This window comes from Eptatretus burgeri, chromosome 18 (assembly GCF_056783735.1).
Source record: "Eptatretus burgeri isolate ZD-2024b chromosome 18, Ebu_testis_v1, whole genome shotgun sequence".
Taxonomy (NCBI): Eukaryota; Metazoa; Chordata; class Myxini; order Myxiniformes; family Myxinidae; genus Eptatretus; species Eptatretus burgeri.
The window spans coordinates 47,194,890-47,212,690 of record NC_140978.1 but is presented as its reverse complement, the minus strand read 5'-3'; the positions used below and the strand labels follow the sequence as shown (position 1 = coordinate 47,212,690).

The window sequence follows — 17,801 nt, the reverse complement described above, 5'->3', positions numbered from 1 at the left end:
AACTCAAAGAAACCACTCAATGTATCATACCTTAAAAGAAGATGCCAACACGTTAAACTGAACCAAACCACTTCCACATGGAATTTGGGTGTTTTGGAAGGAAAGCCACGATATCTGTGGTTCTTTAAAAAAAAAAACAGATGGTGATACTGCTACTGATAAGAATAATGCGTTGAGTGATAATGCTAAGGTGAAACAACTTCGCGTTTCTCTAAATGGAACATTTTATTCATGAGATAGATTGGAAATTAATTGGGAAAAAAAAGATTATTCTGAAGCATACAAGTCTTCCCAAAAGGTGTGTGAAAGCAATGGAAATAAAGAACCAATTTTGGATATGACAGCATTTAAAAGTCTGTATACAATCTATGCAATTGACCTGAGTGCTCAAAAGGAAACTATAAAGTGTAATCGAGTGGATACTTCCCTATACATTGAAAGAGGAGAGAGTGAAGAAGTTGATACATATTGTTTGCTTTTGGAAGAAACAATTACAGATTAATACAGATAATGGTGTTTTGATTAGTCTCACATAATTTTTTTGATAAATAAATGAGTAGTAAGGTGCCAACTGGAGTATATGTTGATCAAATCAATCTTCATAAACTATCATCTTTTTTTCAAAATTAAAAGCCTTGAATGATTAACGTTGATACAATTCAGAAAAAAGGAGTTGTAGTAAGAATTGATGTTTTGCTCAGAAGAGAACAGGTGAAAATCTTGAACGATACTGGCTCACTTAAAATTAAAATGTCAAAAGCAATGTTGAAGAAATATTCAATAAGAGAGACGAGTGGAGGATTTCTCCCATTCCTAATTCCTTTATTTGCTGGTTTAAGTGTGGCTGGAGCATTGACGGGTGGTATTTCAACAGTGGTGAAAACTGCCAACGAAAGGAAGGCTCAACTCCGGGCTCAAAAAGAATTGGAAAGACATAACAAAGAGTTGGAGAAACAAATTAGTGGAAGTTGTGTCATTGTAGATTTTGCTGAAAAACTTGAAAGTCTGCCTGATAAAGTGAGATTGTTCGTTGGAGATATGCTTGTTTCTATTGCACAAGCACGTGTAAAATAAACTAAAAGGGGTTATGGATTATATCTTTCTCATGAATAATCAGCATTCCTGAGTGGTTTATAGAATTTGGAAAGAATACATCAAATTTAGAACTTATCAAATATTGCAAGAAATTAAAAATTCATAATGTGGTTATTTGTACTCGTGCATGCCCGTTGGTGCGTGGGCCGTATGTGCAAACAACAAAAAAACTTTCAAACCGCGTGCCAGAAACAACCACACAGGCCGTTCCTTCACTCTCACGTGCCCGTGCGTGCGTGGCCGTACGTGCAAAAAAAAAAACTTTCAAACCGCGAGCCAGAAACGACAACCACACAGGCCGTTCCTTCGCTCTCGTGATCTCGCGACAACCACACTTCCACACACAGAGTTAATTAAAATCCAAATTAAAATCAAGTTTACCTCCCTGTCTTTGCTTTCCATGACATTCGCTGCCATGTAACCAGCACGGCCCGTGACATCATCGTCGACCGGCCCTGCACCGGCCTACGCAGCCATGCCTACGCAGCAACGTGTCATGTCGTTGGTTGGTAAATAAATGGCCGCAGCAACTTGTCATGTCATTGGTTGGTAATAATATGGCCATAACTTGGAAAGCACTTGTCCGATTAATATCAAACCGTGAAAAGGCACATCCTCAGGTTCCCAGCAATATACCTGGCAAGTTTCAATTAGATCGGACCAGTGGTTGTCAAGAAACAGCAGACACACACACACACACACACACACACACACACACACACACACACACACACACACACACACACACACACACACACACATTGCTGGAATTATAGATAGATGAGATGAATTAACAAACGTGTTTAAACATACAAATAATATTATTATGAACTTCGAAGATAATAATGGGAACGGTTCTCATTGGGTTTGTATTTTTAATAGTCAAGACAAATATTATTTTGATAGTTTTGGTCTTCCACCACATGTTGAAGAAATAAAATTCTTACAGAATGGTGTTTATCAAACATTTTAAGTCCAATAATTAAATTCCAAGTGTTGTGGTCAATTATGTCTGTATGTGTTATTTCAACTCAACAAAAAGAAAATTTTAATGACATTATTTTTAATCAAATATAAATGACTTATGTTGGGAAAGATGATTCTATCTTTCGTGTATCCCAAGAACTGGATTTTGATTTATCAAATTATTACACAAAGGCACAGGCTGAACGACAGAAATATAGTATAGCAAAAAATATTTATATGAAAAATGCTCATAAATTAATAAATTATCCAAGCCCGACTGACGTGAATGACTTGGTGAGATTAAGTGATTTATCACAATATCCTGAAATAAAACGGCTGTGTATTCCAAAGATACAGAAGTGATGATTTTATCTCTGGGTCATACAGAATTCACAGTTCCAATTAAAATTAAGTTTTATAAAGAAGGGCGTATCGTTTGTATGAGAATAGAACAATGGGGGTATGATATGATTGATTTTGGGTATAATTGGTCATTTAAAATTAACCTAGAAGACCTGGAACAATTAAATCAGTCTCGTAAGGAAGAATATTATCCACTTGGTGCCGAGAATGAGTTTTGTGGAAGCACGATTTGCAAACAACAAATAAAAGAATTTAATAAGGGTAAAATCAATAATGGTTTTGCCATAGTTTATATCATGAAAACACAAAGAACAGGATTATATATATATATATATATATATATATATATATATATATATATATATATATATATATATATATATATATATATATATATATATATATAATAAGTAAGGAAATGCAAACTAATTTAACTCTGGGAAGATAGGGAGGTATTTCCTGTCATTATATTAATGTCATATATTTCTGATACATAAATGACAGCAAGAAGGCTTCAAGAAAATTATCATTTCTGTGTATTCGGTAATTTGTTAGGGTTTGTAAAACCTTCAAGAAAAGGGTATTCGGTAATTTAATAAATATGTTCCACAACATAAGAATGAGGTATTTTCAATAAAAGATTGGCTTTATTCTGATGTTGATAAACCAACAAATTTGGATTAAACTAAAATGTTAAATAATGAATTTTTTTTAAGTTAAGAACATGCAAGGCTCTTTTACAAAATCAGAAGAAATTTTATTGGTTTCCTGTTGTCAAAATTTTTATTTTGGATGCAAGAATATCAAGTAATCTGGATGAATATATGTATGATATTCGATGGGGTGAAAGTGGTTCAAGGATAGTAAGGGATGAGGAAGGAGTTGAAAAAACTGAGACAAGAGAGGAGGAGAGGGAGAGGAAGAAGAGAGAGGAGAAGAGGGAGGAGGTGAGGGCGAAGAGAGAGGAGGAGAGGGAGAAGAGAGAGGAGGAGAGGGAGAGGAGAGGGAGAAGAGAGAGAATAAATAAATATAAACATATTGAAACTGGTGAGATTATAAAAAAACAAAGGTATTCCAGAAAATAAATAAATCTCAACGCACCGATGAGGAAAACAAAGAATTGGCTTGTCGATGAGAAATATATGCGTCAAGACTATTAAGATCGGTTTCAGGAAGAAGATTTAAACGAGAAAGTGGAGATGAAGAAGAGAAAGAAGGAAAAGATTATATTATTGATGATGTTTGTGTAATTGACTTTGGTTAAAGTTTTACATTTTTTTCTTCTTCAATAAATGGAAGAGAGAGTGAAGACATTTCTCAGGATTCTTTATGTTTTAAAAATCAAGATTCAAATGTGCATGTTGGAAACTAAAAAGGTTTTCGCACTCTGTCGAAATTTTACACATAAATCAATGAGTTATTGTCTAAAATGTAAAAAAACCAAGAGTAAAAAATATCTCGTATGTTAAAAGGAAAAATAATAGGGTAATACAAAAAGGTACATGTTCGGTGTGTGGCTCAAAAAAGAGTGAATTCATCACCAAACACAAACTAGGGGGAGATATTCAAAAGTTTTTATCAGGAAGTAAATTCACAACAACTGGAATACCAGGGGAATTACATCTACCACGGTATTCTTTCTTTGGTCCAGGAACAAACTTGAATAAAAGATTATATGAGGCTGACGATCCTAAACCGTGGAGCAAACCTATCAATAGGGTTGATGAAGTGTGCATGAGGCACGATATTGATTATGGAAATAGCACAACGTTGGAAGAAAAACATGAAGCCGATAGAGAAATGTTGTCTAATTTGTCTCTGATACAAAATCCAACCTTGAGAGAAAAAGTTGATAGGTTCATCGTGAAGAAGATGATCAGTGCTAAATTGAAACTTGGGCTTGAAAATTCAAAAAACTTATTGGCTCTAATGATGTCATTAAGATTGAAGAGCAATTAGCTGATGAATTACATAAACCAATAATCACAAAGTTTCATAGAAGGAAGGTTTATTCCAAGGAAGTTGATTATATCTGGTCCGCTGATCTAATTGAACTCAAAAATGATAAGGGGTACAAGTATGCTTTAACCGTTATTGATTTGAGGAGTAGATATGTGTGAGTTGTTCCTTTGAAAAGCAAAACAGGTAATACTCTTATGTTAGCTTTCCAAGGGATATATTCAGTAAAAGCAAGAGAAAACCTAAAAAGTTGTGGACTGTTGAGGGTGCAGAGTTCTACAATAAAACATTTATGAATTTTCTTTAAAATAACAACATTACATTATGCAGCACCTTTAATGAAGGAGAAGCGGTTGTTATTGAGCGTTTTAATCACACTTTAAAAGAGAGACTATATAAAAAAAATTCACTCAACTCTGTTCTCAACAATGGTTGTCTTTAATTCAGGACATTGTAAATAAGTACAACAACACGATTCATACCTCAACGAAAATGAAGCCATCAGAAACATTTACAAAATTAAAATATGAAAAAGATTGATGTCAGAAAGCCGAAGTTCAAAGTTGGTGATATAGTAAGAATATGCAGGTGGAAATGTCATTTTGAAAAAGGTTATACCAAGCGATGGACAAATGAACTTTTTAAAATGATTGATGTTGTCGGTACAGTTCCTTGGACTTACAAATTATGTGATTTAAAGGGGGAAGAGATTTTAGGGTCATTTTATTCACAGGAATTACAAAAGACAAAAATAAATTGAAATGTTTTGATGCCAAAAATAAATTGAAAAAATAAATTGCCCATTTTTGATTCCGCCCACATAAGCCACACCCACACAAGCCCCACTCACAAAAGCTACATCCACACAAGCTCCACCCACATAAGCCACATCCATGCAAACCCCACTCACATAAGCCACATCCACACAAGCCCCACCCACATAAGCCACATCCACATCCATCATATCCACATAATTAGTGATTAGTTTATTCGTTCCACACACATGTTTATTTAAATTAAAAAATTGCTCCACCCACACAAGCCCCGCCCACACAAGCCCCGCCCACACAAGCTCCACCCACCCACACAAGCTCCACCCACCCACCCACACAAACTCCACCCACCCACACAAGCCCCATCCACACAAGCCCCACCCCCTGTGCACCCCCACCTTTGACCCACCACCCCACTCATCCCACCCCCCACCCTTCCCCACACACACACGGGGAGGGGAGAGGGATGAGGGGGGTGGTTGGTCGTTGGGGGAGCGCACATACCCCCCAACCCTAACCCTCCCCAACCCCCCCTCCCCTTTGCATCTCCTTTATTCTTTTCTTGTAATTCAAAATCAGATAATTATTCGGAAAGCATTTATAATTAAACAAAAGTAATAACATTGAACACAATCTTCTTTCGCAGCAGTCTGATGGTTTGTTTTGGTTTTGAAACTCGATCAACATCATCTGTTCAAAACAGAGTGAAGAACAATTAGGCTATGTAAAGATGATTATATTATGATATTAATAAAATAATAAATATAACATTTACCTCCAGAAGATTAAGTTGTGTGTTTGGTTCATCCAGAGAGGTGTTTAAACTGAAAAAATAATAATAATAATAATGAGTCGAAGACAGGCACACGCACACGCACACGCACACACACATGCACACACAGATACACACACATGCACAAACACAAATACACAAATACACACATATACACACAGAGACAGAGGGATAATTTCTCATTTTTGACTCGACTCATTCAAGGTCAGAGGACGTGAGAGAACTTCTTGTCAGCCAACAAAAATATCATTAAATTCTCTTCTGAACGATTGAATGTCTTCAAGGAAGTCATTCATTTGTAGCCACTCATCGTGTAATTCAAATAACTCATGTTCTGGATCAGTTATAAATGATGTTCTTATTGGGGACAACCTGTTAGAAAAAGACATACAATAATTATTCGTTGTATAGTGATTTAATTCTGCATAAAACAACAAATAATGAATGGGTTCAAGGATCTCACCTGTCATCTTGTGAAAACGATTGATCCGCAAGGTCGGAGAAATTACTTGCACAATCCATTCTCTAAATAAAACACACTCGGCACACAAGTTGGTTAAAATTAGCAACTTGATGACGTAATGGGAGATTTCACAACAATGGTTTTTTCAGGGTGTGTCCCACATAGGAAATGACTTCGGAATTTTTTGGCTTGGTTCGGGCGAGGCAGCTTGGCTGACTCCAGACTGACTCATTTTAACACGAAAATGAAACAGCTTGCTTTGAATGAATTTGAGAAAACTTACGTTTAAAAGCTGTTTAAACTTCCCTTTATTTCGTGCTTGAAGAGATAAAATGAATATACTCGATTGAAATGAATGTTGTAAGAAAATTAAGTTATTACTTAAAGTAGAACATGGACAAATATTTGTTGGTTCGCTCTTTGAGTGGAATGAAAATATTAAAGGGAAGAAGTGCTTTAATCAGTAAGTCTCAATATTTCAGTCTCAATTTTACATTTGCTTGTATGGGAGGGTGAGGAAATGAGTCTCAATTTTACATTTGCTTGTATGGGAGGGAAGAGGATATGTGGGGAGAAAATCGGTCTCCTATTTTGAGCTTTTGGGGCTTGAGTCAGAAAGTTTTTTTTTTTCCCCTTTTTACCCATTTATTTGAATGGGCATCCCAGATACCCCATTTATCATCTACTCACGGGGTATACAAGATGGACATTACACGGGCTTTCACGAAGGAAAGCAGGGAGTTTGAAGGAGGTGGGTTTGGGGTGGATTAACGGGAGTAGAAAAGATCGAGGTTTTGGTTGGGCGACGATAAGAAGTAGTGATGAACAGCTGTTTTGAAGGCCTGGAGTGAAGAATGTGATTGAACAGTTTGAGGGAATTTATTCCAAAGGTGGGGAAAAAGAGGACTGAAAGAGTGAAGGTGAGCGGTGATTCGTGATTTTGGTAGTTTTACCAAAAGGGGGTTGTTGGCGGACCTTGAGCACCCTGCGGAAATATGGTGGGGACAAATCGCAGACATAGCGGGGGGGGGGGGGGAAGAGACTGGAGAGGAGATGGTAGAAGACAGCAAGACCACCGATCTGCCTGCAGTGAGAGAGTGAAAGGCCCAAAGACTCAGCCTCACCGTGGGAGATACCAATGATTCTAAATGCCTTGGTTTCCACTGCATGAAGCCGAGAAAGGTGAGAGGTAGGAGCACCAGCCCAGAGGGGAGAGCAGTACTCCATCAGGCTGCAGGGAAAAGCTTTGTATGTGGTCAGGAGCTCAGGTGGGCTGAAGAAGGACTTTGCACGACGGAGGATTCCCAGTCGGCAACTGTCTTTGGAGGCGAGGTTGGAAATGTGGCTTCCCCAGTGAAGATCATGGCAGATAGTGAGACCCAGAAGCTTGAAAAAAAGGACTTCTTCCAGAGGATTGTTGAGAAAGTAGATGGGGTGGAGGCGGGTACCAACTGGTCCTTTCGGGGAGACATAGTGAGAGTGTGAGATTTGTCAGGATTGTCAGGAAAGACATGTTCCACGTGTTGGCCCAGTTTGTGATTTTACCCACATCTGCAGAGAGCGAAGAAGCTGCTGCTTGCCAGTCCGAGGGATGATAGATGGTATAGCAGACGGTGGAGTCATCAGCAAAAAGATAAAGAGGATTTTCCAGAGAGTCGGAGAGATCATTGATGAAAACCAGAAAAAGCACAGGGCCCAGAACGCTGCCTTGAGGAATTCCATCCTGGACAGGAAGAGGGAATGAAAGAACTCCATTTAGGGCCACATGGTGGCTGCAACAGGAGAGGAAGTCTGCGAGCCATGAGTGGCGATGGCCTTGGATACACTAAGAGGAGAGTTTGGTGAGCAGGGCATGGTGCCAGTCCATGTCAAAAGCACGCGATATATCTCAGAATATGGCTTTGATTTCACGTCCGGCATTGAGGACCTCCATCCATTGTTGGGAGAGCAGAAGCAGCATACCCAGGGTAGAGTGACCTGGTCTGAAACCAAATTGATGATCGGAAATCAGGCCATTTGTGAAGAGGAAGGAGTCAATGTCTGAAGCGATGATGGATTCCATAACCTTGCTGATGATTGGGAGAAGGCCGATTGGTCTGTAGTTGCAGGGATCTGTTTTTGCACCTTTTTGTGCAGGGTAGTAATGTTTGCTGATATACACGCAGATGGCAGATGACCTTGAGCAAATGAGAGGGTGAATAGAACAGAGAAAGAGTGTGAGCAAGAGAAGAGGAGCAGGTTTTTAGGACACTTGGGCTGATACCATCTGGACCGGTTCTAGAATCTGAGTCGAGGTTTGACAGCATGCTCGCTCTCCACCTTGTCAGAAGAAAAGGACACATAGTCCAAGGACAGTTGGGTGCGACTGGGTAAGGTGGGTACAGAAAGCGATGGGTTTCGGATGCATACACCGAGTTTAGGCATTCAGCCTTTTCACGTGCGGTATCAGCAGTGTGGTCATTTGATGTAAGGGAGGGAATAGAGGGGGAACATACACCAGAAACAAATTTGATCAGATGCCATCAGGATTTGGATCAAAATGCGACTTGTTGGTACCCAGCCATCATTGCCAGCAGTTATAAAGTGGCAGAAAATATACACATGCTGAAATTCCCACGCTTCCTAGTTGTTGGACATATTCTCATTCAATATCAACCTCTTTTCATTCTTTATAATACATGAGATTTCAATATTTTTTGGGGTTGCCAAGCTCCACGTTTTGGCTGAAAAATGGTGTGGTGGGGATATGTGGAAGGGGGTGGGGGGTGGGGTTATGGTGTCCTTCATGGGGTGGGGTTATGGTGTCCTTCATGGGGTGGGGTTGTGGTGTCCTTCATGGGGTGAAGTGTTTCTCTGAACTCTCTGGTTTATTTTTGCAATTAAAATATGACTGAAAAGAATAACATTTTTGAAAAGAAAAGTAGACAAAGAACTTGTGCAGACAAAAAGACCGACTGTAACCCGGGCACATGTGAAAGAGTTTGGGTGCATCGGAGAAGAGAATCAGTGAGAATAGAAAAGATCAGGAATCCGAATGAGAGATAGCAATGGCATGACATTTTGATCGAATGGGGAGAAAATCGGGAAAATTCCTTCAAAAGTGGGAAAGCCACAAGATTACCAAATAGGAGTCGACAACATAGAACACAATAACATTTGGTGGTTCTGGTAAAGCAGCTGTCACACCTTGACGATTTAGCCAGCGTATGCCGATTTATGAAGAATTTGTCTAAAACGCTGGTACACGTCGAATACGTTATGGGTACGTTTTGTATACGTTAAGAGCACGCTAAAAAACACTGCCATACATCGTAGTACGCTGACTTTAAACGTTGTACTTTTGGGTTGTCCTCAAATTTTTGCATGCTTGAAATTTTACGATGTATGCCGGCGTATGACTCGCACGTTCCGCTACGCTGGCCATAAGTTGTAGGCACGTTATGCGATCGTTGACACACGTCGACACACGTTACTTGTAAGTTACTCATAAGTCGAAACACGTCGAGGTAATGTTTAGCGTACCCGAAACTTATTTCTAACCAATGAGTAACGTTTTCTAAGCACACGACATGAACGTTGTTCACACTTCGCAACACGTTACTTGAAAGTTCCTCATACGTCGAAACGCGTCAAAGTAATGTTTAGGGTACTCGTGACTTATTTATAACATATGAGTAACGTGCTTGGGAATTATTTGTAAAGCATGTCCTACGCACAAATACGTATGTAGACGTATTTGACGTCTTCAGGACGACCACAGAACTTACTGAACGCGTTTCGAACGTACAGATACCGTATAATGGCGTATTGGCAGCGATTGGAGGAATTGGTATATAAAAAGGAGCTATGCAGGAGGAACCCGTCTATTTTTAGACTTCGTGGTGAGTACATGTCCATGTCATTCCGAGGGATGGAAGATACGGCAAGGCTGAGACGACAATACCTACCTGTCCTCGAACATCAACATGACCTCATCGAGTTGACACTGCACCAGTTGCGTGCCAATAGAGCCGGGAGAAGAAGACGTGAACGGAGGAGAAGGAACTGGGTCAGACCATGGATCGGGAGGCAACGCCATTACGGCATATATGACCAGCTCATGGTGGAACTCCGGAACGAGGACCATGCATCCTTCATCAACTTTCTGCGAATGCCCTCAGTGACGTTCGATGAGCTGCTAGCCAGAGTGGGTCCAAGGATAACCAAGCAGTACACCTTCTACAGGGATCCGCTTGAGCCTGGCATGAGGCTGGCACTGAGCCTGCTGCTGTTGGTGCCGTGACTGCAGTGCTGTGGAAGCAATTTAACTCGTTCAATGAAAACTATTTCAAATGCCGAGCACCAGCGTCCAAAAACAATAGGCGAGTGACAGGCATTTATTTAAATCGTTCAGTGTAAATCATTTCAATAGTCGAGTGGAAGCGATTTTACTCGTTCAATGGAAACTATTTCAATTGCTGAGCACCAGCGTCGAAAAACAATAGGCGTCGAAAAACAATAGGCGAGTGACAGGCATTTATTAAAAGTGAAGTTACAGTCTATGAATAGAAAACCTCACGTAATCGTCGACGATACGCTGCCACGCTATGCATACGTTAGACTATCGTTGGGCATAGGTTGTGGACGCCTAAAACACGCTAATCAATCATTGGTATAACTTATCTATAAGTTATCGAAGCGTTCTGTGTTCATTACTAGTACATTTTGCATTTGTCCAAGTTGTTTTGAATACTTTAAAAACTGAAACAAAAAAATAGTTCATCGTGGGAATGAGAAAAAATAATTAGCTGAAAAGGACATCGAACAATGGTGCAAAGTAGTCTCCTATTCGTGGACGCAACGAGGAAACATCATCACCCACACCCTCCCCATCACGCTCACCTACTACTACTGACATGGACCTAGTACTACCAATACTACTACTACTGACACGCTCACCTAATACTACTACTACTACTGATACTACTGACATTGACATCTACTCAACATGGAGTCTGGAACACTGACGGGTTCCTTTTGTGAAGGCCATTTGTATATACCAATTCCCCTAAATGCTGCCAAATCGCCATTATACGGTAGATGTAAGTTAGAAACACGTTCAGTAAGTTATGTGTCGTCCGGAAGACGACAATCTAATTCATCTACATACGACAATGTGCGTTTGAGATACGTTACACATAGGTTCAAAGCACGTTACTCATAGGTTAAAAATTAAGTTTCGGGTATGCTAAACATTACCTCAACATGTTTCGACTAATGAGTAACTTACAAGTAACGTGTGTCCGACGTGTGTCAACGATCGCAGAGCGTGCCGAGAACTTATGCCAGCGTATGCGGAACTTGTGAGCCATACGTCGAGTACGTCATAAAATTTTCAGCCTGCTTGAAATTTCACGACGTACTAGACGTACCACAGAATATGACAACGTACTTCATTGTTTTTCAGTGTGCTCCTAACGTATACACAACTTACCCATACCGTATTCGACGTGTGCCAGCGTTTTAGACACATTTTTCATAGGTCGGCATACGCTGGCTAAATCGTCAAGTTGTGACTGCGATGTTGACACTTCCAATTTTCAGGCGGTTATCATTTAAATCGGCGTGCGGCAGGTTTTTAACAGAGAATGCCACGAGTTCGTCGCTGATACGGGCAGCACGCTATGCCTAAGTTAAACTATCGTTGGGCATAGGTTGTGAACGCCGACAACAGGCTAAGCATTCGTTGGTATAAGTTATCGATAAGACAACGAAACGTTCTGTGCCCGTTACTAATATGTTATGCATTCGACCAACACGTTATGAATACGACCAAAACTTTAAAGAAATCCTTAAAACTTCAGGGAACGCAACCGTTTTACATACATTTTTATACGTTGCCATTGCTGACGAAAACGTCAAGGTGTGACAGCGCCTTCAGGAAGCGACAGTTTTGGAGGGTTGAGGATTTTAAGGCAGTGGTCAGAGAGCATGTTACCACCCACCACAAGCTTGTGGTGTTTGTGGTATGGATGGAGAAAAGGAGGGAAATGAAGAGCAGGGGACTGAAGATTATTAGTTGTCAGAAGTGTAGGTGAAACGTCCTCATAGAGTACAAAGAGAGGTTGAGGGCTCGGTGTGAGCAACTTAGCGAAGAAGCGGAAGGTTTGGAGGAGTGGAAGAAGTACGGAGAGGCGTTTAGGGGAATTGCAGAAGCTTTGTGTGGAAGGACGTGAGGAAAGGGTGTACCGTCAAGAGATAGAACCCAGGTGTGGTGGATGGAGGAGGTAGCGAAGGCAGTTAGTGAAAAGATGGAGGTTTGGAAAAGGATAAAGAAGATCACGGATCGGGTGAGGCAGCCGGATGCGGGGCTGCTGCACCTGTATGGGTAGAAGAAGAAAGTGGCAAGGAGAGCTGTGGATAAGGTGAGGAATGATATGCAGGAGGAGGTATACAATAAGTGGGAAGATGATTGTGAGAAGAAGATGATATATAAATTGAGTCGTGACAGCAATGAGGATGGAAAGGACATGAAGGGAGGCAGTGTAGTGATTAGGGATGGTGGTGGGAGTCTGGTGATAGAGAGGGGGTGGGGGGCAGTACTGAAGGTGTGGGAAGGATGTTTGAAAGAGGTGTTTAACCGGGAAGGAGGCAATGGCGAGTTGGAGCTACTGTGTTCTGTAGTGTGGAAAATGGAGGTCATGAAGATCACGGAGGAAGAGGTGCATGTTACATCGGGAAGGAGACAATGGAGCTTCTGTTTTATGCAGAGGGGAAAGTGGAGGTCGTGAAGATCACAGAGAAGGAGGTGCGGATGATATTGAAGAGGATGAAGAGGAGTAGAACACCAGGCATTTATGTGTGTACTGACATGATACTTGCATAAGGAGAAGTTTGAGTCAGTTGGATTAAGAGGCTGTTTGAACGTATGTTTGAGAGAGGGTTCAATTCCAGATGATTGAAGGACAGGTTTAATCGTGCAAATATGGAAGGGTAAGGGAGACGTTCAATATCCAAGGAGGTGCAGGGGTATTATGCTCTTTAATCATGTCATGAAAGTGCTGGAGAGGATTCTGGACAGGAGAAAATGAAAGGGTATGGAGATTAGAGATGAGCAGCAATAGTTTAGAAAAGGTAGTGAGATGACAGGTGGAATGTTCATGCTGAGACAGCTGGTGGAGAAGAGGTTGGAGGTGCATGGTGAGATGGCATTGGGATTTGTGGACCTGGAGAAGGCCTCCGGCATTGTCCCGAGAGATATGGTGATTGTGACAGTGTCGGAAGCAGAAGTTAGGTTGGCAGAAGGGATGTACAAGAGAGTGAAGGGAAGAGTTTTGGTTGGTCATGGGATGTCTGAGGAGTTCAGCATGAACATTTTTTTTTTATTGCAGGGAAGCGCTCTTAGCCCACTCATGTGTATCATGGTGATAGAGCTGGTCAGCATGAAGGTGAGCTTGAGAGGGTAGTATAGGGAGGATGTTGCATGCGTATGATCCGGCTGTTGTGGTGGAGAGTGGATTTGAGATGCATGAAGAACTGGGGGAGTGGAATGAGGTATTTGAGAAACATGGGCTGAGGATGAGTATGGAGAAGATTGAGGTGATATGGGTCGGGCAGCAGCGCAAAGAAATTAATATCAGGTTAGAGGGGAAGCAGATCAGACAGGGAAATAGTTTTGAGTATCTGGGAAGAACAGTGACCGGGGTTGGCTAATCTGAAACAGAGGTATGGAGGAGGATTCATGTGGGTGTGAATGCATGGAGGAGGGTGGAGGGAGTAATGGCAGACAGATATCAAGGAAATTGAAAGGGAAGGTTCTGGTGTTGTGTGGAACACCAGCCTACCTTTACGGCCTGGAGACAGTGGCACTGACAGAGACAACAACAGAGTCTGCAGGTTTGTGAGAAGAACTGGTCAGGAGGATTGCTAGAATGAAGAGGGTGGATAGAAGGACAATGGATGAACTGATGGTGGAGATTGGTGTGCAGATAAGCTTGACGGGAAGATTGGTGAAAAGCTGGCTGAGATTTGTTAGGGTTAGATAGGCTGGACACTTTGTGTGGATGGGGGAAGAGAGAATGGCAAAGAGAGTGGATAGGTTGAGGAAGCAAGATAGGAGGAAAAGAGGTAGACTATAGTTGAGATGGGAGGATTGTGTGAGGTATCAGTCAGGTAGCAGTGTTTTGAGAGTGGAGAGAATTGGCTGCAGATGGACAGAGGTGGAGGAGTATCATTGTCAAGTCAGGGCAGAAGCTTGGTGTCATCAGACCTCACCCCTTATAAAAGGAAGAGGAGGAGAAGAAGAAGGGAGAAGAAAATAATTGGACAGACTAAAGGAGGCACAGTGGGAAAGGAGCAAGCCTTGTACTTCAGCCTCCTCTTCAGTAACTAGAATTACCTCAGGACCTTGGATTACATCACTTCTCGAGGCACAGAAGGAGATCTGTAGCATGAACCCACAGGGAATTACATATGCTGTGGCATAGTGTGTGAATGCTTTGTACACTGTTCGAGCTGAGAGTGACCGAGGAATGACTTCGTTCTGCAGAGGATTCCATGTTGTATCCCTGCCCTGGAGAACAGCTTAGATATCTGTGATCGTCTCAGTAAACGTAATGGCAGATTGCTTGTTCAAAGAGCTCCAAAGACCATTTCCACCAGAGATCGCTTGCGGAAGTAAACTGGAGGGTGAGCCTCGTGCAGGTAATTGTAGTTACTGAACTTTATGCAGAAACAGAGACGTGTGTGGGAGTTGAACCATTGTTACCATTGAATGACATATTCCAGGTGGTTGACCATGACCCCTCAATTTATCTGCAGACAACGATGCAGCTGTGGCCTGCGTGTCACTGGTGTGAGAAACTTTCCAGCAAAGAGTGAAATTAAGGAACCTGAGAGGTCAGTAATGAAAACTAGGAACAAGATCGGCCTCAAAACACTGCCTTGATGACACCATTGTCAAAGAAAAGGGCAGGGAAAGGAACGCCATTCGGAGCTCTGCATTGCTTACTAACGTTAAGAAAATCCACCAGCCGTCAAGGGCAGGGCCCCAGCTTCCCTTGGGAGAAAGTCGCATGATCATAACCGGATGCCAGATAGTGTTAAATGATCAGGAGACATCAAGTGAGGCTGCTCTGACCTCTTGCTTGAGGTTGAGAATGTCCATTATTTTCTGAGTCAGCACAAGGAGCATTTCTATATTCAAGTGGCCAGGACAGAACCCAAATTGATTAAGGAACTGGAGAAGAGGTAGCCCTTGAGGTCTGTCTCGATTATTGAATCCCATTACCAAATAGCATTTGGCTCTGCATTGTATAAATAGCATTTAACCGACATTGCTATGGAATAGCGATTGCTTCTCTCCATGCTGTTGTGTAGCAATTGCTGACCTTTCAAACAGTAGCAACACATTGTTAATCTTGAAAAGAATGTAAACAACGAAAGTAGCTCTTGAGTGTTTACTTTGCATGAATTTAGGTGTTGGACTTATGGAGGTGGTCACAGAGCCAGACCTGACGAGTGGAGCTGAGGCAGCAGCTGCTGTCCAGGAGCTTCAACTTATCTTGCGGACTCTTGGAACCTGTCAAGGCATCATGGCTGGTAAGTATAGGTGAATGACAAAAACGTTTTTATTGTCATCATTAAGAGCTGCAGAAATTTAGAAATGGGCTTTCTGAATCGGTACAAAATTCTGATTCAGAAATGATTCTCAAACTCTTTGGTCTCAAACACATGATGCACTGGAGAGTGCATAGAACATGATACCCTGTACAGTGTGCAAGTATATACACTTCACAATTTTAATAAAATTATGATTTTTAACGTCGTGATTTTTTATGTGATTAAAAAAAAAAACGTCGACTGCTGACTGCAAGTATTCTTGCAGTGCTGGGTGGACCAGATTCCGCCACTACACAACACACATTTATATACAGAATTTGCGTCCGGCCCCCTCCCCCTCCCAAGACCACCGGCAAAGATGAAAACACGCCTATACGTTAATTGGGGTCATGCTGATCCAATGTAGCAAGTCCGGATGTAATTGATCCAGAACTGAAGGAGGACTTTCTTTCTTTTCTTTTTTTTTAATACATTGTCGAGGCCCGTATGAGAGGTAACACACAACGCACAGCAAGGGGAGCATGAGACGAGAGAGGTGGGAGAGGGAATGACAACAGTGGGGAACAGAGACATTAGATCTGTGGAAGGGAGAGTGATGGGGTGGAGAACATGGGGTATACAAGATGGACATTACAGGGACTTTCAAGAAAAGCAGGTAATTTAAAGAAGGTGGGATGAGGGTGGATTAACGGGGGAAGAAAATATCGAGGTTTTGGATGGGGGAAGATTAGAGGTGGTGGTGAACAGCTGTTTTGAAGGCCTGGAGGGAAGAATGATATTGAAGAGTGTGGAAGTTTATTCCAAAGGCAGGAAAAAAAAGAGGGAAGAAAGAGTGAAGGTGAGCAGTGATTCGTGATTTTCGCAGTTTTACCAGAAGGGGGTTGCTGGCGGACCTTGAGCACCCTGCGGAAATATGGGGGAGCACATATCTCAGACAGAGCCGGGGGGGGCGAGACCGGACAGGAGACTGTAGAAGACAGAAAGACCACTGACCTGCCTGCGATGAGAGAGTGGGAGGCCAAAAGACTCAGCTTCACCGTGGGAGATAGCAATGATCCTAAATGCCTTGGTTTCCACAGTGTGAAGCCGAGAAAGGTGAGAGGCAGGAGCACCAGCCCAGAGGGGAGAGCAGTACTCCATCAGGCTGCAGGCAAAAGCTTTGTATGTGGTCAGGAGCTCAGGTGGGCCAGAGAAGCACTTTGCATGATGGAGGATTCCCAGTCGGGAACTGGCTTTGGAGGCCATGTTGGAAATGTGGCTTTCCCAGGAAAGATCATGGCAGATCGTGAGACCCAGAAGCTTGAATGAAAGAACTTCTTCCAGAGGTTTGTTGAGAAAGTAGATTGGGGGTTTTCATAACCGTCCTTTGGGAGAGACATCGTGAGAGTGTGAGAGTTTTCACGATTGAAAGATATGTTCCACGTGTTGGACCAGTTTGTGATTTTACCCACATCTGTAGAGAGCGAAGAAGCTGCTGCTTGCCAGTCCGAGGGATGAGAGATGGTATAGCAGACGGTGAAGTCTGCAAGCCATGAGTGGAGATGGCCTTGGATACCATGGGAAGAGAGTTTGGTGAGCAGGGCAGGGTGCCAGACCATCTCAAATGCATGCGATATGTCTAGGGATATGGCTCTGATTTCATGTCTGGCATTTGGTACCTCCATCCATTGTTGGGAGAGCAGAAACAACATATCCAGGTTAGAGTGACCTTGTCTGAAACCAAATTGATGATCAGAAATCAAGCCATTGGAGAAGCGGAAGGATTTAATGTCTGAAGCGATGATGGATT

General features: G+C 41.9%; 1 protein-coding gene across 7 annotated transcripts in view; it reads left to right on the top strand.

The window, feature by feature from the left end:
- The window catches only part of GATB (glutamyl-tRNA amidotransferase subunit B), a 234,815-nt gene that overhangs the window by 55,657 nt on the left and 161,357 nt on the right, over positions 1 to 17,801 (top strand). For 6 of the 7 annotated variants that reach the window (XR_015053363.1, XM_085864528.1, XM_085864532.1 and 3 more), the window contains exon 5: positions 15,869 to 15,991. The exons of the other annotated variant lie outside the window; for it this stretch is intronic. Coding sequence is in view for 5 of the 6 variants with exons in the window: in XM_085864528.1 (XP_085720654.1) it covers positions 15,869 to 15,991 (123 nt within the window). In the remaining variant the exon portion in view is untranslated. The remainder of the gene's footprint in view (positions 1 to 15,868; positions 15,992 to 17,801) is intronic. 7 annotated transcript variants of the gene reach the window in all.